This window comes from Rhinoderma darwinii, assembly GCF_050947455.1.
Source record: "Rhinoderma darwinii isolate aRhiDar2 chromosome 4 unlocalized genomic scaffold, aRhiDar2.hap1 SUPER_4_unloc_1, whole genome shotgun sequence".
Classification (NCBI taxonomy): Eukaryota; Metazoa; Chordata; class Amphibia; order Anura; family Rhinodermatidae; genus Rhinoderma; species Rhinoderma darwinii.
In genome coordinates this window covers 252122-275799 of record NW_027461753.1, presented here as the reverse complement: position 1 = coordinate 275799, position 23678 = coordinate 252122, and the positions used below count along the sequence as shown (strand labels likewise).

The following is a 23678-nucleotide window of genomic DNA, read 5'->3' as shown; positions in this document are numbered from 1 at the left end:
AAGGAGATGTACTCCTACACCGCAGGACAGGAGGGAGGAGGCGCAACATGGCGGCCACATCCTGCTCCTCCTTACTGAGGACATGAAGATACAAGGAGATGTACTCATACACCGCAGGACAGGAGGAAGGAGGCGCAACATGGAGGCCACATCCTGCTCCTCCTTACTGAGGTTCTGAAGATACAAGGAGATGTACTCATACACCGCAGGACAGGAGGAAGGAGGCGCAACATGGAGGCCACATGCTGCTCCTCCTTACTGAGGATCTGAAGAGACAAGGAGATGTACTCATACACAGCAGGACAGGAGGAAGGAGAGCAACATGGAGGCCACATCCTGCTCCTTCTTACTGAGGATCTGAAGATACAAGGAGATGTACTCATACACCGCAGGAGAGGAGGAAGGAGGCGAAACATGGCGGCCACATCCTGCTCCTCCTTACTGAGGATCTGAAGAGACAAGGAGATGTACTCATACACAGCAGGACAGGAGGAGCAACATGGTGGCCACATCCTGCTCCTCCTTACTGAGGATCTGAAGATACAAGGAGATGTACTCATACACCGCAGGACAGGAGGAAGGAGGAGCAACATGGAGGCCACATCCTGCTCCTCCTTACTGAGGATCTGAAGATACAAGGAGATGTACTCATACACCGCAGGACAGGAGGAAGGAGGAGCAACATGGAGGCCACATCCTGCTCCTCCTTACTGAGGATCTGAAGTTACAAGGAGATGTACTCATACACCGCAGGACAGGAGGAAGGAGGAGCAACATGGTGGCCACATCCTGCTCCTCCTTACTGAGGATCTGAAGAGACAAGGAGATGTACTCATACACTGCAGGACAGGAGGAAGGAGGAGCAACATGGTGGCCACATCCTGCTCCTCCTTACTGAGGATCTGAAGATACAAGGAGATGTACTCATACACTGCAGGACAGGAGGAAGGAGAGCAACATGGAGGCCACATCCTGCTCCTCCTTACTGAGGATCTGAAGATACAAGGAGATGTACTCATACACTGCAGGACAGGAGGAAGGAGGAGCAACATGGTGGCCACATCCTGCTCCTCCTTACTGAGGATCTGAAGATACAAGGAGATGTACTCATACACCGCAGGACAGGAGGAAGGAGAGCAACATGGAGGCCACATCCTGCTCCTCCTTACTGAGGATCTAAAGATACAAGGAGATGTACTCATACACCGCAGGAGAGGAGGAGCAACATGGTGGCCACATCCTGCTCCTCCTTACTGAGGATCTGAAGATACAAGGAGATGTACTCATACACCACAGGACAGGAGGAGCAACATGGTGGCCACATCCTGCTCCTCCTTACTGAGGATCTGAAGATACAAGGAGATGTACTCATACACTGCAGGACAGGAGGGAGGAGGCGCAACATGGCGGCCACATCCTGCTCCTCCTTACTGAGGACATGAAGATACAAGGAGATGTACTCATACACCGCAGGACAGGAGGGAGGAGGCGCAACATGGCGGCCACATCCTGCTCCTCCTTACTGAGGATCTGAAGATACAAGGAGATGTACTCATACACCGCAGGACAGGAGGAAGGAGAGCAACATGGCGGCCACATCCTGCTCCTCCTTACTGAGGATCTGAAGATACAAGGAGATGTACTCATACACCGCAGAACAGGAGGAAGGAGAGCAACATGGCGGCCACATCCTGCTCCTCCTTACTGAGGATCTGAAGATACAAGGAGATGTACTCATACACCACAGGACAGGAGGAGCAACATGGCGGCCACATCCTGCTCCTCCATACTGAGGATCTGAAGATACAAGGAGATGTACTCATACACCGCAGGACAGGAGGAGCAACATGGCGGCCACATCCTGCTCCTCCTTACTGAGGATCTGAAGATACAAGGAGATGTACTCATACACCGCAGGAGAGGAGGAAGGAGGCCCAACATGGAGGCCACATCCTGCTCCTCCTTACTGAGGATCTGAAGATACAAGGAGATGTACTCATACACCGCAGGACAGGAGGAAGGAGCAACATGGTGGCCACATCCTGCTCCTCCTTACTGAGGATCTGAAGATACAAGGAGATGTACTCCTACACCGCAGGACAGGAGGGAGGAGGCGCAACATGGCGGCCACATCCTGCTCCTCCTTACTGAGGACATGAAGATACAAGGAGATGTACTCATACACCGCAGGACAGGAGGAAGGAGGCGCAACATGGAGGCCACATCCTGCTCCTCCTTACTGAGGTTCTGAAGATACAAGGAGATGTACTCATACACCGCAGGACAGGAGGAAGGAGGCGCAACATGGAGGCCACATGCTGCTCCTCCTTACTGAGGTTCTGAAGATACAAGGAGATGTACTCATACACCGCAGGACAGGAGGGAGGAGGCGCAACATGGCAGCCACATCCTGCTCCTCCTTACTGAGGATCTGAAGAGACAAGGAGATGTACTCATACACCGCAGGACAGGAGGAAGGAGGCCCATCATGGCGGCCACATCCTGCTCCTCCTTACTGAGGATCTGAAGAGACAAGGAGATGTACTCATACACTGCAGGACAGGAGGAAGGAGAGCAACATGGAGGCCACATCCTGCTCCTCCTTACTGAGGATCTGAAGAGACAAGGAGATGTACTCATACACAGCAGGACAGGAGGAAGGAGAGCAACATGGAGGCCACATCCTGCTCCTTCTTACTGAGGATCTGAAGATACAAGGAGATGTACTCATACACCGCAGGAGAGGAGGAAGGAGGCGAAACATGGCGGCCACATCCTGCTCCTCCTTACTGAGGATCTGAAGAGACAAGGAGATGTACTCATACACAGCAGGACAGGAGGAAGGAGGAGCAACATGGTGGCCACATCCTGCTCCTCCTTACTGAGGATCTGAAGATACAAGGAGATGTACTTATACACCACAGGACAGGAGGGAGGAGGCGCAACATGGAGGCCACATCCTGCTCCTCCTTACTGAGGATCTGAAGATACAAGGAGATGTACTCATACACCGCAGGACAGGAGGAAGGAGCAACATGGTGGCCACATCCTGCTCCTCCTTACTGAGGATCTGAAGATACAAGGAGATGTACTCATACACCGCAGGAGAGGAGGAAGGAGGCCCATCATGGCGGCCACATCCTGCTCCTCCTTACTGAGGATCTGAAGATACAAGGAGATGTACTCATACACCGCAGGACAGGAGGAAGGAGAGCAACATGGAGGCCACATCCTGCTCCTCCTTACTGAGGATCTGAAGATACAAGGAGATGTACTCATACACCGCAGGACAGGAGGAAGGAGAGCAACATGGAGGCCACATCCTGCTCCTCCTTACTGAGGATCTGAAGATACAAGGAGATGTACTCATACACCGCAGGACAGGAGGAAGGAGAGCAACATGGCGGCCACATCCTGCTCCTCCTTACTGAGGATCTGAAGATACAAGGAGATGTACTCATACACCGCAGGAGAGGAGGAGCAACATGGTGGCCACATCCTGCTCCTCCTTACTGAGGATCTGAAGATACAAGATGTACTCATACACTGCAGGACAGGAGGAAGGAGGAGCAACATGGAGGCCACATCCTGCTCCTCCTTACTGAGGATCTGAAGAGACAAGGAGATGTACTCATACACCGCAGGACAGGAGGAAGGAGGAGCAACATGGTGGCCACATCCTGCTCCTCCTTACTGAGGATCTGAAGATACAAGGAGATGTACTCATACACAGCAGGACAGGAGGAAGGAGGAGCAACATGGTGGCCACATCCTGCTCCTCCTTACTGAGGATCTGAAGATACAAGGAGATGTACTCATACACCGCAGGACAGGAGGAAGGAGAGCAACATGGAGGCCACATCCTGCTCCTCCTTACTGAGGATCTGAAGATACAAGGAGATGTACTCATACACCGCAGGAGAGGAGGAGCAACATGGTGGCCACATCCTGCTCCTCCTTACTGAGGATCTGAAGATACAAGGAGATGTACTCATACACCGCAGGACAGGAGGAAGGAGCAACATGGTGGCCACATCCTGCTCCTCCTTACTGAGGATCTGAAGATACAAGGAGATGTACTCATACACCGCAGGAGAGGAGGAAGGAGGCCCATCATGGCGGCCACATCCTGCTCCTCCTTACTGAGGATCTGAAGATACAAGGAGATGTACTCATACACCGCAGGACAGGAGGAAGGAGAGCAACATGGAGGCCACATCCTGCTCCTCCTTACTGAGGATCTGAAGATACAAGGAGATGTACTCATACACCGCAGGACAGGAGGAAGGAGGAGCAACATGGAGGCCACATCCTGCTCCTCCTTACTGAGGATCTGAAGATACAAGGAGATGTACTCATACACCGCAGGAGAGGAGGAGCAACATGGTGGCCACATCCTGCTCCTCCTTACTGAGGATCTGAAGATACAAGGAGATGTACTCATACACCGCAGGACAGGAGGAAGGAGGAGCAACATGGAGGCCACATCCTGCTCCTCCTTACTGAGGATCTGAAGAGACAAGGAGATGTACTCATACACCGCAGGACAGGAGGAAGGAGCAACATGGTGGCCACATCCTGCTCCTCCTTACTGAGGATCTGAAGATACAAGGAGATGTACTCATACACCGCAGGACAGGAGGAAGGAGGAGCAACATGGCGGCCACATCCTGCTCCTCCTTACTGAGGATCTGAAGATACAAGGAGATGTACTCATACACCGCAGGACAGGAGGAAGGAGGAGCAACATGGCGGCCACATCCTGCTCCTCCTTACTGAGGATCTGAAGATACAAGGAGATGTACTCATACACCACAGGACAGGAGGAGCAATATGGCGGCCACATCCTGCTCCTCCATACTGAGGATCTGAAGATACAAGGAGATGTACTCATACACCGCAGGACAGGAGGAGCAACATGGCGGCCACATCCTGCTCCTCCTTACTGAGGATCTGAAGATACAAGGAGATGTACTCATACACCGCAGGAGAGGAGGAAGGAGGCCCAACATGGAGGCCACATCCTGCTCCTCCTTACTGAGGATCTGAAGATACAAGGAGATGTACTCATACACCGCAGGACAGGAGGAAGGAGCAACATGGTGGCCACATCCTGCTCCTCCTTACTGAGGATCTGAAGAGACAAGGAGATGTACTCATACACAGCAGGACAGGAGGAGCAACATGGTGGCCACATCCTGCTCCTCCTTACTGAGGATCTGAAGATACAAGGAGATGTACTCATACACCGCAGGACAGGAGGAAGGAGAGCAACATGGAGGCCACATCCTGCTCCTCCTTACTGAGGATCTGAAGATACAAGGAGATGTACTCATACACCGCAGGACAGGAGGAAGGAGGAGCAACATGGAGGCCACATCCTGCTCCTCCTTACTGAGGATCTGAAGATACAAGGAGATGTACTCATACACCGCAGGACAGGAGGAAGGAGGAGCAACATGGAGGCCACATCCTGCTCCTCCTTACTGAGGATCTGAAGTTACAAGGAGATGTACTCATACACCGCAGGACAGGAGGAAGGAGGCCCATCATGGCGGCCACATCCTGCTCCTCCTTACTGAGGATCTGAAGAGACAAGGAGATGTACTCATACACCGCAGGACAGGAGGAAGGAGGAGCAACATGGTGGCCACATCCTGCTCCTCCTTACTGAGGATCTGAAGAGACAAGGAGATGTACTCATACACTGCAGGACAGGAGGAAGGAGGAGCAACATGGTGGCCACATCCTGCTCCTCCTTACTGAGGATCTGAAGATACAAGGAGATGTACTCATACACTGCAGGACAGGAGGAAGGAGAGCAACATGGAGGCCACATCCTGCTCCTTCTTACTGAGGATCTGAAGATACAAGGAGATGTACTCATACACCGCAGGACAGGAGGAAGGAGGAGCAACATGGAGGCCACATCCTGCTCCTCCGTACTGAGGGTCTGAAGTTACAAGGAGATGTACTCCTACACCGCAGGACAGGAGGAAGGAGGAGCAACATGGCGGCCACATCCTGCTCCTCCTTACTGAGGATCTGAAGAGACAAGGAGATGTACTCATACACCGCAGGACAGGAGGAAGGAGGAGCAACATGGTGGCCACATCCTGCTCCTCCTTACTGAGGATCTGAAGATACAAGGAGATGTACTCATACACAGCAGGACAGGAGGAAGGAGGAGCAACATGGTGGCCACATCCTGCTCCTCCTTACTGAGGATCTGAAGATACAAGGAGATGTACTCATACACCGCAGGACAGGAGGAAGGAGAGCAACATGGAGGCCACATCCTGCTCCTCTAAAACTGAGGATCTGAAGATACAAGGAGATGTACTCATACACTGCAGGACAGGAGGAAGGAGGAGCAACATGGTGGCCACATCCTGCTCCTCCTTACTGAGGATCTGAAGATACAAGGAGATGTACTCATACACCGCAGGACAGGAGGAAGGAGAGCAACATGGAGGCCACATCCTGCTCCTCCTTACTGAGGATCTGAAGATACAAGGAGATGTACTCATACACCGCAGGAGAGGAGGAGCAACATGGTGGCCACATCCTGCTCCTCCTTACTGAGGATCTGAAGATACAAGGAGATGTACTCATACACCACAGGACAGGAGGAGCAACATGGTGGCCACATCCTGCTCCTCCTTACTGAGGATCTGAAGATACAAGGAGATGTACTCATACACTGCAGGACAGGAGGGAGGAGGCGCAACATGGCGGCCACATCCTGCTCCTCCTTACTGAGGACATGAAGATACAAGGAGATGTACTCATACACCGCAGGACAGGAGGGAGGAGGCGCAACATGGCGGCCACATCCTGCTCCTCCTTACTGAGGATCTGAAGATACAAGGAGATGTACTCATACACCGCAGGACAGGAGGAAGGAGAGCAACATGGCGGCCACATCCTGCTCCTCCTTACTGAGGATCTGAAGATACAAGGAGATGTACTCATACACCGCAGAACAGGAGGAAGGAGAGCAACATGGCGGCCACATCCTGCTCCTCCTTACTGAGGATCTGAAGATACAAGGAGATGTACTCATACACCACAGGACAGGAGGAGCAACATGGCGGCCACATCCTGCTCCTCCATACTGAGGATCTGAAGATACAAGGAGATGTACTCATACACCGCAGGACAGGAGGAGCAACATGGCGGCCACATCCTGCTCCTCCTTACTGAGGATCTGAAGATACAAGGAGATGTACTCATACACCGCAGGAGAGGAGGAAGGAGGCCCAACATGGAGGCCACATCCTGCTCCTCCTTACTGAGGATCTGAAGATACAAGGAGATGTACTCATACACCGCAGGACAGGAGGAAGGAGCAACATGGTGGCCACATCCTGCTCCTCCTTACTGAGGATCTGAAGATACAAGGAGATGTACTCCTACACCGCAGGACAGGAGGGAGGAGGCGCAACATGGCGGCCACATCCTGCTCCTCCTTACTGAGGACATGAAGATACAAGGAGATGTACTCATACACCGCAGGACAGGAGGAAGGAGGCGCAACATGGAGGCCACATCCTGCTCCTCCTTACTGAGGTTCTGAAGATACAAGGAGATGTACTCATACACCGCAGGACAGGAGGAAGGAGGCGCAACATGGAGGCCACATGCTGCTCCTCCTTACTGAGGTTCTGAAGATACAAGGAGATGTACCCATACACCGCAGGACAGGAGGGAGGAGGCGCAACATGGCAGCCACATCCTGCTCCTCCTTACTGAGGATCTGAAGAGACAAGGAGATGTACTCATACACCGCAGGACAGGAGGAAGGAGGCCCATCATGGCGGCCACATCCTGCTCCTCCTTACTGAGGATCTGAAGATACAAGGAGATGTACTCATACACCGCAGGAGAGGAGGAGCAACATGGTGGCCACATCCTGCTCCTCCTTACTGAGGATCTGAAGATACAAGATGTACTCATACACCGCAGGACAGGAGGAAGGAGCAACATGGTGGCCACATCCTGCTCCTCCTTACTGAGGATCTGAAGATACAAGGAGATGTACTCATACACCGCAGGAGAGGAGGAAGGAGGCCCATCATGGCGGCCACATCCTGCTCCTCCTTACTGAGGATCTGAAGATACAAGGAGATGTACTCATACACCGCAGGACAGGAGGAAGGAGAGCAACATGGAGGCCACATCCTGCTCCTCCTTACTGAGGATCTGAAGATACAAGGAGATGTACTCATACACCGCAGGACAGGAGGAAGGAGGAGCAACATGGAGGCCACATCCTGCTCCTCCTTACTGAGGATCTGAAGATACAAGGAGATGTACTCATACACCGCAGGACAGGAGGAAGGAGGAGCAACATGGAGGCCACATCCTGCTCCTCCTTACTGAGGATCTGAAGTTACAAGGAGATGTACTCATACACCGCAGGACAGGAGGAAGGAGGCCCATCATGGCGGCCACATCCTGCTCCTCCTTACTGAGGATCTGAAGAGACAAGGAGATGTACTCATACACCGCAGGACAGGAGGAAGGAGGAGCAACATGGTGGCCACATCCTGCTCCTCCTTACTGAGGATCTGAAGAGACAAGGAGATGTACTCATACACTGCAGGACAGGAGGAAGGAGGAGCAACATGGTGGCCACATCCTGCTCCTCCTTACTGAGGATCTGAAGATACAAGGAGATGTACTCATACACTGCAGGACAGGAGGAAGGAGAGCAACATGGAGGCCACATCCTGCTCCTTCTTACTGAGGATCTGAAGATACAAGGAGATGTACTCATACACCGCAGGACAGGAGGAAGGAGGAGCAACATGGAGGCCACATCCTGCTCCTCCGTACTGAGGGTCTGAAGTTACAAGGAGATGTACTCCTACACCGCAGGACAGGAGGAAGGAGGAGCAACATGGCGGCCACATCCTGCTCCTCCTTACTGAGGATCTGAAGAGACAAGGAGATGTACTCATACACCGCAGGACAGGAGGAAGGAGGAGCAACATGGTGGCCACATCCTGCTCCTCCTTACTGAGGATCTGAAGATACAAGGAGATGTACTCATACACAGCAGGACAGGAGGAAGGAGGAGCAACATGGTGGCCACATCCTGCTCCTCCTTACTGAGGATCTGAAGATACAAGGAGATGTACTCATACACCGCAGGACAGGAGGAAGGAGAGCAACATGGAGGCCACATCCTGCTCCTCTAAAACTGAGGATCTGAAGATACAAGGAGATGTACTCATACACTGCAGGACAGGAGGAAGGAGGAGCAACATGGTGGCCACATCCTGCTCCTCCTTACTGAGGATCTGAAGATACAAGGAGATGTACTCATACACCGCAGGACAGGAGGAAGGAGAGCAACATGGAGGCCACATCCTGCTCCTCCTTACTGAGGATCTGAAGATACAAGGAGATGTACTCATACACCGCAGGAGAGGAGGAGCAACATGGTGGCCACATCCTGCTCCTCCTTACTGAGGATCTGAAGATACAAGGAGATGTACTCATACACCACAGGACAGGAGGAGCAACATGGTGGCCACATCCTGCTCCTCCTTACTGAGGATCTGAAGATACAAGGAGATGTACTCATACACTGCAGGACAGGAGGGAGGAGGCGCAACATGGCGGCCACATCCTGCTCCTCCTTACTGAGGACATGAAGATACAAGGAGATGTACTCATACACCGCAGGACAGGAGGGAGGAGGCGCAACATGGCGGCCACATCCTGCTCCTCCTTACTGAGGATCTGAAGATACAAGGAGATGTACTCATACACCGCAGGACAGGAGGAAGGAGAGCAACATGGCGGCCACATCCTGCTCCTCCTTACTGAGGATCTGAAGATACAAGGAGATGTACTCATACACCGCAGAACAGGAGGAAGGAGAGCAACATGGCGGCCACATCCTGCTCCTCCTTACTGAGGATCTGAAGATACAAGGAGATGTACTCATACACCACAGGACAGGAGGAGCAACATGGCGGCCACATCCTGCTCCTCCATACTGAGGATCTGAAGATACAAGGAGATGTACTCATACACCGCAGGACAGGAGGAGCAACATGGCGGCCACATCCTGCTCCTCCTTACTGAGGATCTGAAGATACAAGGAGATGTACTCATACACCGCAGGAGAGGAGGAAGGAGGCCCAACATGGAGGCCACATCCTGCTCCTCCTTACTGAGGATCTGAAGATACAAGGAGATGTACTCATACACCGCAGGACAGGAGGAAGGAGCAACATGGTGGCCACATCCTGCTCCTCCTTACTGAGGATCTGAAGATACAAGGAGATGTACTCCTACACCGCAGGACAGGAGGGAGGAGGCGCAACATGGCGGCCACATCCTGCTCCTCCTTACTGAGGACATGAAGATACAAGGAGATGTACTCATACACCGCAGGACAGGAGGAAGGAGGCGCAACATGGAGGCCACATCCTGCTCCTCCTTACTGAGGTTCTGAAGATACAAGGAGATGTACTCATACACCGCAGGACAGGAGGAAGGAGGCGCAACATGGAGGCCACATGCTGCTCCTCCTTACTGAGGTTCTGAAGATACAAGGAGATGTACTCATACACCGCAGGACAGGAGGGAGGAGGCGCAACATGGCAGCCACATCCTGCTCCTCCTTACTGAGGATCTGAAGAGACAAGGAGATGTACTCATACACCGCAGGACAGGAGGAAGGAGGCCCATCATGGCGGCCACATCCTGCTCCTCCTTACTGAGGATCTGAAGAGACAAGGAGATGTACTCATACACTGCAGGACAGGAGGAAGGAGAGCAACATGGAGGCCACATCCTGCTCCTTCTTACTGAGGATCTGAAGATACAAGGAGATGTACTCATACACCGCAGGACAGGAGGAAGGAGGAGCAACATGGAGGCCACATCCTGCTCCTCCTTACTGAGGATCTGAAGATACAAGGAGATGTACTCATACACCGCAGGAGGAGGAAGGAGGCGAAACATGGCGGCCACATCCTGCTCCTCCTTACTGAGGATCTGTAGAGACAAGGAGATGTACTCATACACCGCAGGACAGGAGGAAGGAGGAGCAACATGGTGGCCACATCCTGCTCCTCCTTACTGAGGATCTGAAGATACAAGGAGATGTACTCATACACCGCAGGACAGGAGGAGCAACATGGAGGCCACATCCTGCTCCTCCTTACTGAGGATCTGAAGATACAAGGAGATGTACTCATACACCGCAGGAGAGGAGGAGCAACATGGTGGCCACATCCTGCTCCTCCTTACTGAGGATCTGAAGATACAAGGAGATGTACTCATACACCACAGGACAGGAGGAGCAACATGGTGGCCACATCCTGCTCCTCCTTACTGAGGATCTGAAGATACAAGGAGATGTACTCATACACCGCAGGACAGGAGGAAGGAGAGCAACATGGCGGCCACATCCTGCTCCTCCTTACTGAGGATCTGAAGATACAAGGAGATGTACTCATACACCGCAGGACAGGAGGAAGGAGAGCAACATGGCGGCCACATCCTGCTTCTCTGTACTGAGGATCTGAAGATACAAGGAGATGTACTCATACACCGCAGGACAGGAGGAAGGAGGCGCAACATGGAGGCCACATCCTGCTCCTCCTTACTGAGGATCTGAAGATACAAGGAGATGTACTCATACACAGCAGGACAGGAGGAAGGAGGAGCAACATGGCGGCCACATCCTGCTCCTCCTTACTGAGGGTCTGAAGTTACAAGGAGATGTACTCCTACACCACAGGACAGGAGGAAGGAGAGCAACATGGCGGCCACATCCTGCTCCTCCTTACTGAGGATCTGAAGATACAAGGAGATGTACTCATACACCGCAGGACAGGAGGAAGGAGGAGCAACATGGCGGCCACATCCTGCTCCTCCTTACTGAGGATCTGAAGATACAAGGAGATGTACTCATACACCGCAGGACAGGAGGAAGGAGGAGCAACATGGCGGCCACATCCTGCTCCTCCGTACTGAGGATCTGAAGATACAAGGAGATGTACTCATACACTGCAGGACAGGAGGAAGGAGAGAAACATGGCGGCCAGACTAACGAGAGATAATCATCATGGCACGTTCTATCACATGACAATAAAGGAGATGATAGGGGACACTACATTGGGGGCGCACAGATCATACATTACTATGAATAAGAACCCCAAGGGTGCTATCCCTAACCCAGTTAATGCCCCGGACAATATACAGAGGGTAGGAATTCTCAGATTATTACCTGTCCTCACTGTGTGATGGGATGAGGTACTGGCGCCCACGATGGCTTATACAGGGATAACACCACACTACAAGGGTGAAGTTAGTTTCTGGGACCCTGTCGATCATATATGTCTCCACGTACGGATCATATAGAGATTTTTCCAGGGTGGAGACCCCTCAACCTACACACACACTCTACGGAGGAACCCTTCAAGAGGCACATGTGGATGATGGGGTGCACCTACCTTATAGAAGCAGTCCATGGACAGGAGCACCACCCACGGCACGTCTAGAGCCTCTATAATCTTATTGGCTACAGTGGTCTTCCCAGACGCGCTGCCCCCACAAAGACCTGGGAGAGAAGGAGGTTATAATAATGCAGTGCGAGGCACGAGGCACCACTGTACTCTAACACCTACTAACCGATCACAAAGGCCTCTTTGAACGGAGTCCCTGACTCATTATACCAGGGAGGGCGTCCTGCCGTGTAGATAGTCCTCTTACTGGTGCGCAACAATGGTGGCTCCGTCTTACTCTGGCTGGTGGTGCGCTTTCGGGGGGAGAGAGATGGGGTGAGAGGCAGTCGGGTAAACAGGGTGTCCAGAGAGTCCTCTCCACTGTCACTGTACACAAAAAGTGAAAAATATGTTACTAACCAACTCCATACTACCACATCCCCCATACAAGAGGTAACTAGTCTACTCAAACCACCACATCCACCATACTAGAGATAACTAGTCTACTCATACTACCACATCCACCCCGCAAGAGGTAACTGGTCTACTCATACCACCACATCCACCATACAAGAGGTAACTAGTCTACTCATACCACCACATCCACCCTGCAAGAGGTAACTAGTCTACTCAAACCACATCCACCATACAAGAGGTAACTAGTCTACTCATACCACCACATCCACCCTGCAAGAGGTAACTAGTCTACTCATACCACCAAATCCACCCTGCAAGAGGTAACTAGTCTACTCATACCACCACATCCACCATACAAGAGGTAACTAGTCTACTCATACCACCACATCCACCATACAAGAGGTAACTAGTCTACTCATACCACCACATCCACCATACAAAAGGTAACTAGTCTACTCATACCACCACATCCACCATACAAGAGGTAACCAGTCTACTCATACCACCACATCCACCATACAAGAGGTAACCAGTCTACTCATACCACCACATCCACCATACAAGAGGTAACTAGTCTACTCATACTACCACATCCACCCTGTAAGAGGTAACTGGTCTACTCATACACCCACCAAACCTCTGCACTATACTAGTACTGCTCCACCTATTCTGACCCCTGCACTATACTAATCTAGAGCCCACCTATCCGAATACCTGCACTATACTACTAATCTACAGTCTCACCACGTTACTACTCCACCCATTCTGATCCCTGCACTATAATACTAATTAACAGCCTCCACAATGAAGTGTACATTGCTCTACTACTAAGCAGTCGTCTCCACCCATCCTGCACTTCTCCATTGGCCCCTCTACCCCCACACTATTCTTTTAGTGCTGCATGCAACCGGAATCTCATTACTACTCCACCTCCACACGTGGCCATTTCTTTATCACTCCTCCGCCTAATTTACTCCACCCGCTACAGGAGAAATCCAGAGGAGGAGCCTCATCCACTGCACCCGCTACAGGAGAAATCCAGAGGAGGAGCCTCATCCACTCCACCCGCTACAGGAGAACTCCAGAGGAGGAGCCTCGTCCACTGCACCCGCTACAGGAGAGACCCAGAGGAGGAGCCTCATACACTGCAACCGCTACAGGAGAAATCCAGAGGAGGAGCCTCATCCACCGCACCCGCTACAGGAGAGATCCAGAGGAGGAGCCTCATCCACTGCACCCGCTACAGGAGAAATCCAGAGGAGGAGCCTCATCCACTGCACCCGCTACAGGAGAAATCCAGAGGAGGAGCCTCATACACTGCAACCGCTACAGGAGAGATCCAGAGGAGGAGCCTCATCCACCGCACCCGCTACAGGAGAAATCCAGAGGAGGAGCCTCATCCACCGCACCCGCTACAGGAGAGATCCAGAGGAGGAGCCTCATCCACCGCACCCGCTACAGGAGAGATCCAGAGGAGGAGCCTCATCCACCGCACCCGCTACAGGAGAACTCCAGAGGAGGAGCCTCATCCACCGCACCCGCTACAGGAGAGATCCAGAGGAGGAGCCTCATCCACTGCACCCGCTACAGGAGAAATCCAGAGGAGGAGCCTCATCCACTGCACCCGCTACAGGAGAAATCCAGAGGAGGAGCCTCATCCACTGCACCCGCTACAGGAGAGATCCAGAGGAGGAGCCTCATCCACTGCAACCGCTACAGGAGAAATCCAGAGGAGGAGCCTCATCCACTGCACCCGCTACAGGAGAGATCAAGAGGAGGAGCCTCATCCACTGCACCCGCTACAGGAGAGACCCAGAGGAGGAGCCTCGTCCACTGCACCCGCTACAGGAGAGACCCAGAGGAGGAGCCTCGTCCACTGCACCCGCTACAGGAGAGATCCAGAGGAGGAGCCTCGTCCACCGCACCCGCTACAGGAGAGATCCAGAGGAGGAGCCTCATCCACCGCACCCGCTACAGGAGAGATCCAGAGGAGGAGCCTCATCCACTGCACCCGCTACAGGAGAGACCCAGAGGAGGAGCCTCATCCACCGCACCCGCTACAGGAGAGACCCAGAGGAGGAGCCTCATCCACTGCACCCGCTACAGGAGAAATCCAGAGGAGGAGCCTCATCCACTGCACCCGCTACAGGAGAAATCCAGAGGAGGAGCCTCATCCACTGCACCCGCGACAGGAGAGATCCAGAGGAGGAGCCTCATCCACCGCACCCGCTACAGGAGAGATCCAGAGGAGGAGCCTCATCCACTGCACCCGCTACAGGAGAAATCCAGAGGAGGAGCCTCATACACTGCACCCGCTACAGGAGAGATCCAGAGGAGGAGCCTCATCCACTGCACCCGCTACAGGAGAGATCCAGAGGAGGAGCCTCATCCACCGCACCCGCTACAGGAGAGACCCAGAGGAGGAGCCTCATCCACCGCACCCGCTACAGGAGAACTCCAGAGGAGGAGCCTCATACACTGCAACCGCTACAGGAGAGATCCAGAGGAGGAGCCTCATCCACCGCACCCGCTACAGGAGAGACCCAGAGGAGGAGCCTCATCCACTGCACCCGCTACAGGAGAGACCCAGAGGAGGAGCCTCATCCACTGCACCCGCTACAGAGAGACCCAGAGGAGGAGCCTCGTCCACCGCACCCGCTACAGGAGAGATCCAGAGGAGGAGCCTCATCCACTGCACCCGCTACAGGAGAGATCCAGAGGAGGAGCCTCATCCACCGCACCCGCTACAGGAGAGATCCAGAGGAGGAGCCTCATCCACTGCACCCGCTACAGGAGAAATCCAGAGGAGGAGCCTCATACACTGCAACCGCTACAGGAGAGATCCAGAGGAGGAGCCTCATCCACCGCACCCGCTACAGGAGAGATCCAGAGGAGGAGCCTCATCCACTGCACCCGCTACAGGAGAGACCCAGAGGAGGAGCCTCATCCACCGCACCCGCTACAGGAGAGATCCAGAGGAGGAGCCTCATCCACTGCACCCGCTACAGGAGAGACCCAGAGGAGGAGCCTCATCCACCGCACCCGCTACAGGAGAGATCCAGAGGAGGAGCCTCGTCCACTGCACCCGCTACAGGAGAGACCCAGAGGAGGAGCCTCATACACTGCACCCGCTACATGAGAGACCCAGAGGATTTCCCAGGGGCCCCATCATACGAACCCCACCCACCTCGGGGGACCTGCCGTACAGATACCCCTCCCCCATATGGTTCTTATTCGCCACCTGTCGGTCCTTGTTCTCCCGGGCTCCCCCTCCATCTCCCCGCTGCTTCTCTTCTCGGTCGCTCTCTTCTCCATGCCGGAACAAGTGCGCTGCATATGAAACTACAAGTACCGGCATCCCATGAGTCACCTGACCAAGTTTTTTCGCGTCATTTGACAAGATACATCTCCCAGCGTCCCCCGCGTCATTTGACAAGAAACATCTCCCGGCGTCCCCCGCGTCATTTGACAAGATACATCTCCCAGCGTCCCCCGCGTCATTTGACAAGATACATCTCCGCGTCATTTGACTGACTACATCTCCCGGCGCCCCCAGCGTCATTTGACTAAGTACATTTCCCGGCGTCCTCCGCGTCATTTAACTAACTACAACTCCCGGCGTCCTCCGCGTCATTTGACAAACTACATCTCCCATCGTCCCCCGCGTCATTTGACTAACTACATCTCCCATCGTCCCCCGCGTCATTTGACTAACTACATCTCCCGGCTTCCCCCGCAAACAGCTCCTGCCCCCTGGAAGAGAAATTTCTCTGACGGGAGCCGGGAGGGTGGAGCCTCAGGTAGTAACAAGGACCAATCAGATGGCTGCTAATCCTGTGACCTGCAATAAAAATGATCCATGATCTGTCCCTGATTGTGTTTAGGGTTATTATAACAATAAAGCAAATGTTCCTGATCATGTGACTGACCGCGGCCGATAATCACGTGACTGACCGCCGCCAATAATCACGTGACAGACCGCCGCCGATAATCACGTGACTGACCACCACAGATAATCACGTGACTGACCGCGGCCGATAATCACGTGACTGACCGCGGCCGATAATCACGTGACAGACCGCCGCCGATAATCACGTGACAGACCGCCGCCGATAATCACGTGACTGACCACCACAGATAATCACGTAACTGACCGCCGCCAATAATCACGTGACAGACCGCCGCCGATAATCACGTGACAGACCGCCGCCGATAATCACGTGACAGACCGCCGCCGATAATCACGTGACTGACCACCACAGATAATCACGTAACTGACCGCCGCCAATAATCACGTGACAGACCGCCGCCGATAATCACGTGACAGACCGCCGCCGATAATCACGGGACTGACTGCGGCCGATATAATATAATACTAGTCTCCTGACCCCCCCCCCTAATATCACTATAAAGCTACTGCCTGGTATACAGATATCACCACACATGTCCTCCATAGTCCAGTATAATATAACACTAGTCTCCTGACCCCCCCCCCCCCCTAATATCACTATAAAGCTACTGCCCGGTATACAGATATCACCACACATGTCCTCCATAGTCCAGTATAATATAACACTAGTCTCCTGACCCCCCCCCCCCCCTAATATCACTATAAAGCTACTGCCCGGTATACAGATATCACCACACATGTCCTCCATAGTCCAGTATAATATAATACTAGTCTCCTGACCCCCCCCTAATATCACTATAAAGCTACTGCCCGGTATACAGATATCACCACACATGTCCTCCATAGTCCAGTATAATATAATACTAGTCTCCTGACCCCCCCCCTAATATCACTATAAAGCTACTGCCTGGTATACAGATATCACCACACATGTCCTCCATAGTCCAGTATAATATAATACTAGTCTCCTGACCCCCCCCCTAATATCACTATAAAGCTACTGCCTGGTATACAGATATCACCACACATGTCCTCCATAGTCCAGTATAATATAATACTAGTCTCCTGACCCCCCCCCCCCCCTAATATCACTATAAAGCCACTGCCTGGTATACAGATATCACCACACATGTCCTCCATAGTCCAGTATAATATAATACTAGTCTCCTGACCCCCCCCCTAATATCACTATAAAGCTACTGCCCGGTATACAGATATCACCACACATGTCCTCCATAGTCCAGTATAATATAATACTAGTCTCCTGACCCCCCCCCCTAATATCACTATAAAGCTACTGCCTGGTATACAGATATCACCACACATGTCCTCCATAGTCCAGTATAATATAATACTAGTCTCCTGACCCCCCCCCCTAATATCACTATAAAGCTACTGCCTGGTATACAGATATCACCACACATGTCCTCCATAGTCCAGTATAATATAATACTAGTCTCCTGACCCCCCCCTAATATCACTATAAAGCTACTGCCCGGTATACAGATATCACCTCACATGTCCTCCATAGTCCAGTATAATATAATACTAGTCTCCTGACCCCCCCCCTAATATCACTATAAAGCTACTGCCTGGTATACAGATATCACCTCACATGTCCTCCATAGTCCAGTATAATATAATACTAGTCTCCTGACCCCCCCCCTAATATCACTATAAAGCTACTGCCTGGTATACAGATATCACCACACATGTCCTCCATAGTCCAGTATAATATAATACTAGTCTCCTGACCCCCCCCCCCCCCTAATATCACTATAAAGCCACTGCCTGGTATACAGATATCACCACACATGTCCTCCATAGTCCAGTATAATATAATACTAGTCTCCTGACCCCCCCCCCTAATATCACTATAAAGCTACTGCCTGGTATACAGATATCACCACACATGTCCTCCATAGTCCAGTATAATATAATACTAGTCTCCTGACCCCCCCCCCCTAATATCACTATAAAGCTACTGCCTGGTATACAGATATCACCACACATGTCCTCCATAGTCCAGTATAATATAATACTAGTCTCCTGACCCCCCCCTAATATCACTATAAAGCTACTGCCCGGTATACAGATATCACCACACATGTCCTCCATAGTCCAGTATAATATAATACTAGTCTCCTGACCCCCCCCTAATATCACTATAAAGCTACTGCCCGGTATACAGATATCACCACACATGTCCTCCATAGTCCAGTATAATATAATACTAGTCTCCTGACCCCCCCCCCTAATATCACTATAAAGCTACTGCCCGGTATACAGATATCACCACACATGTCCTCCATAGTCCAGTATAATATAATACTAGTCTCCTGACCCCCCCCCCCCCTAATATCACTATAAAGCTACTGCCCGGTATACAGATATCACCACACATGTCCTCCATAGTCCAGTATAATATAATACTAGTCTCCTGACCCCCCCCCCCCTAATATCACTATAAAGCTACTGCCTGGTATACAGATATCACCACACATGTCCTCCATAGTCCAGTATAATATAATACTAGTCTCCTGACCCCCCCCCTAATATCACTATAAAGCTACTGCCCGGTATACAGATATCACCACACATGTCCTCCATAGTCCAGTATAATATAATACTAGTCTCCTGACCCCCCCCTAATATCACTATAAAGCTACTGCCCGGTATACAGATATCACCACACATGTCCTCCATAGTCCAGTATAATATAATACTAGTCTCCTGACCCCCCCCTAATATCACTATAAAGCTACTGCCCGGTATACAGATATCACCACACATGTCCTCCATAGTCCAGTATAATATAATACTAGTCTCCTGACCCCCCCCCCTAATATCACTATAAAGCTACTGCCCGGTATACAGATATCACCACACATGTCCTCCATAGTCCAGTATAATATAATACTAGTCTCCTGACCCCCCCCCCCTAATATCACTATAAAGCTACTGCCTGGTATACAGATATCACCACACATGTCCTCCATAGTCCAGTATAATATAATACTAGTCTCCTGACCCCCCCCCCCCCTAATATCACTATAAAGCTACTGCCCGGTATACAGATATCACCACACATGTCCTCCATAGTCCAGTATAATATAATACTAGTCTCCTGACCCCCCCCCCCCTAATATCACTATAAAGCTACTGCCCTGGTATACAGATATCACCACACATGTCCTCCATAGTCCAGTATAATATAATACTAGTCTCCTGACCCCCCCCCCCCCTAATATCACTATAAAGCTACTGCCCGGTATACAGATATCACCACACATGTCCTCCATAGTCCAGTATAATATAATACTAGTCTCCTGACCCCCCCCCCTAATATCACTATAAAGCTACTGCCTGGTATACAGATATCACCACACATGTCCTCCATAGTCCAGTATAATATAATACTAGTCTCCTGACCCCCCCCCTAATATCACTATAAAGCTACTGCCCGGTATACAGATATCACCACACATGTCCTCCATAGTCCAGTATAATATAATACTAGTCTCCTGACCCCCCCCCCTAATATCACTATAAAGCTACTGCCTGGTATACAGATATCACCACACATGTCCTCCATAGTCCAGTATAATATAATACTAGTCTCCTGACCCCCCCCCCTAATATCACTATAAAGCTACTGCCCGGTATACAGATATCACCACACATGTCCTCCATAGTCCAGTATAATATAATACTAGTCTCCTGACCCCCCCCCTAATATCACTATAAAGCTACTGCCCGGTATACAGATATCACCACACATGTCCTCCATAGTCCAGTATAATATAATACTAGTCTCCTGACCCCCCCCCCCTAATATCACTATAAAGCTACTGCCCGGTATACAGATATCACCACACATGTCCTCCATAGTCCAGTATAATATAATACTAGTCTCCTGACCCCCCCCCCCTAATATCACTATAAAGCTACTGCCTGGTATACAGATATCACCACACATGTCCTCCATAGTCCAGTATAATATAATACTAGTCTCCTGACCCCCCCCCCTAATATCACTATAAAGCTACTGCCCTGGTATACAGATATCACCACACATGTCCTCCATAGTCCAGTATAATATAATACTAGTCTCCTGACCCCCCCCCCCCTAATATCACTATAAAGCTACTGCCCGGTATACAGATATCACCACACATGTCCTCCATAGTCCAGTATAATATAATACTAGTCTCCTGACCCCCCCCCCTAATATCACTATAAAGCTACTGCCTGGTATACAGATATCACCACACATGTCCTCCATAGTCCAGTATAATATAATACTAGTCTCCTGACCCCCCCCCTAATATCACTATAAAGCTACTGCCTGGTATACAGATATCACCACACATGTCCTCCATAGTCCAGTATAATATAATACTAGTCTCCTGACCCCCCCCCCTAATATCACTATAAAGCTACTGCCTGGTATACAGATATCACCACACATGTCCTCCATAGTCCAGTATAATATAATACTAGTCTCCTGACCCCCCCCCCCCTAATATCACTATAAAGCTACTGCCTGGTATACAGATATCACCACACATGACCTCCATAGTCCAGTATAATATAATACTAGTCTCCTGACCCCCCCCCCTAATATCACTATAAAGCTACTGCCTGGTATACAGATATCACCACACATGTCCTCCATAGTCCAGTATAATATAATACTAGTCTCCTGACCCCCCCCCCCTAATATCACTATAAAGCTACTGCCCGGTATACAGATATCACCACACATGTCCTCCATAGTCCAGTATAATATAATACTAGTCTCCTGACCCCCCCCCCTAATATCACTATAAAGCTACTGCCTGGTATACAGATATCACCACACATGTCCTCCATAGTCCAGTATAATATAATACTAGTCTCCTGACCCCCCCCCCTAATATCACTATAAAGCTACTGCCCGGTATACAGATATCACCACACATGTCCTCCATAGTCCAGTATAATATAATACTAGTCTCCTGACCCCCCCCCCCTAATATCACTATAAAGCTACTGCCCGGTATACAGATATCACCACACATGTCCTCCATAGTCCAGTATAATATAATACTAGTCTCCTGACCCCCCCCCCTAATATCACTATAAAGCTACTGCCCGGTATACAGATATCACCACACATGTCCTCCATAGTCCAGTATAATATAATACTAGTCTCCTGACCCCCCCCCCCCTAATATCACTATAAAGCTACTGCCCGGTATACAGATATCACCACACATGTCCTCCATAGTCCAGTATAATATAATACTAGTCTCCTGACCCCCCCCCCCCTAATATCACTATAAAGCTACTGCCTCGGTATACAGATATCACCACACATGTCCTCCATAGTCCAGTATAATATAATACTAGTCTCCTGACCCCCCCCCCCCTAATATCACTATAAAGCTACTGCCTCGGTATACAGATATCACCACACATGTCCTCCATAGTCCAGTATAATATAATACTAGTCTCCTGACCCCCCCCCCCCCTAATATCACTATAAAGCTACTGCCCGGTATACAGATATCACCACACATGTCCTCCATAGTCCAGTATAATATAATACTAGTCTCCTGACCCCCCCCCCCTAATATCACTATAAAGCTACTGCCCGGTATACAGATATCACCACACATGTCCTCCATAGTCCAGTATAATATAATACTAGTCTCCTGACCCCCCCCCTAATATCACTATAAAGCTACTGCCCGGTATACAGATATCACCACACATGTCCTCCATAGTCCAGTATAATATAATACTAGTCTCCTGACCCCCCCCCCTAATATCACTATAAAGCTACTGCCTGGTATACAGATATCACCACACATGTCCTCCATAGTCCAGTATAATATAATACTAGTCTCCTGACCCCCCCCCCTAATATCACTATAAAGCTACTGCCTGGTATACAGATATCACCACACATGTCCTCCATAGTCCAGTATAATATAATACTAGTCTCCTGACCCCCCCCCCCTAATATCACTATAAAGCTACTGCCCGGTATACAGATATCACCACACATGTCCTCCATAGTCCAGTATAATATAATACTAGTCTCCTGACCCCCCCCCCTAATATCACTATAAAGCTACTGCCTGGTATACAGATATCACCACACATGTCCTCCATAGTCCAGTATAATATAATACTAGTCTCCTGACCCCCCCCCCCCTAATATCACTATAAAGCTACTGCCTGGTATACAGATATCACCACACATGTCCTCCATAGTCCAGTATAATATAATACTAGTCTCCTGACCCCCCCCCTAATATCACTATAAAGCTACTGCCCGGTATACAGATATCACCACACATGTCCTCCATAGTCCAGTATAATATAATACTAGTCTCCTGACCCCCCCCCCTAATATCACTATAAAGCTACTGCCCGGTATACAGATATCACCACACATGTCCTCCATAGTCCAGTATAATATAATACTAGTCTCCTGACCCCCCCCCCTAATATCACTATAAAGCTACTGCCTGGTATACAGATATCACCACACATGTCCTCCATAGTCCAGTATAATATAATACTAGTCTCCTGACCCCCCCCCTAATATCACTATAAAGCTACTGCCTGGTATACAGATATCACCACACATGTCCTCCATAGTCCAGTATAATATAATACTAGTCTCCTGACCCCCCCCCTAATATCACTATAAAGCTACTGCCCGGTATACAGATATCACCACACATGTCCTCCATAGTCCAGTATAATATAATACTAGTCTCCTGACCCCCCCCCCTAATATCACTATAAAGCTACTGCCTGGTATACAGATATCACCACACATGTCCTCCATAGTCCAGTATAATATAATACTAGTCTCCTGA

General features: G+C 50.7%; 1 protein-coding gene across 2 annotated transcripts in view; it reads right to left on the bottom strand.

Annotated features, from left to right (window-relative positions):
- The window catches only part of LOC142683582 (uridine-cytidine kinase-like 1), a 46672-nt gene extending 30196 nt beyond the window's left edge, over positions 1-16476 (bottom strand). Inside the window, exons 1-3 of one of the 2 annotated variants that reach the window (XM_075847428.1) lie at positions 16261-16476; positions 12661-12860; positions 12483-12589 (exon numbers count right to left, since the gene is read on the bottom strand). In XM_075847428.1, the coding sequence (XP_075703543.1) occupies positions 12483-12589; positions 12661-12860; positions 16261-16391 (438 nt within the window). In that variant the 5' untranslated portion in view covers positions 16392-16476. Of the gene's footprint in view, positions 1-12482; positions 12590-12660; positions 12861-16131; positions 16241-16260 lie in introns of those variants that run through there. The other variant, XM_075847429.1, reaches the window with a different exon arrangement.
- Positions 16477-23678: the final 7202 nt, after the last annotated feature.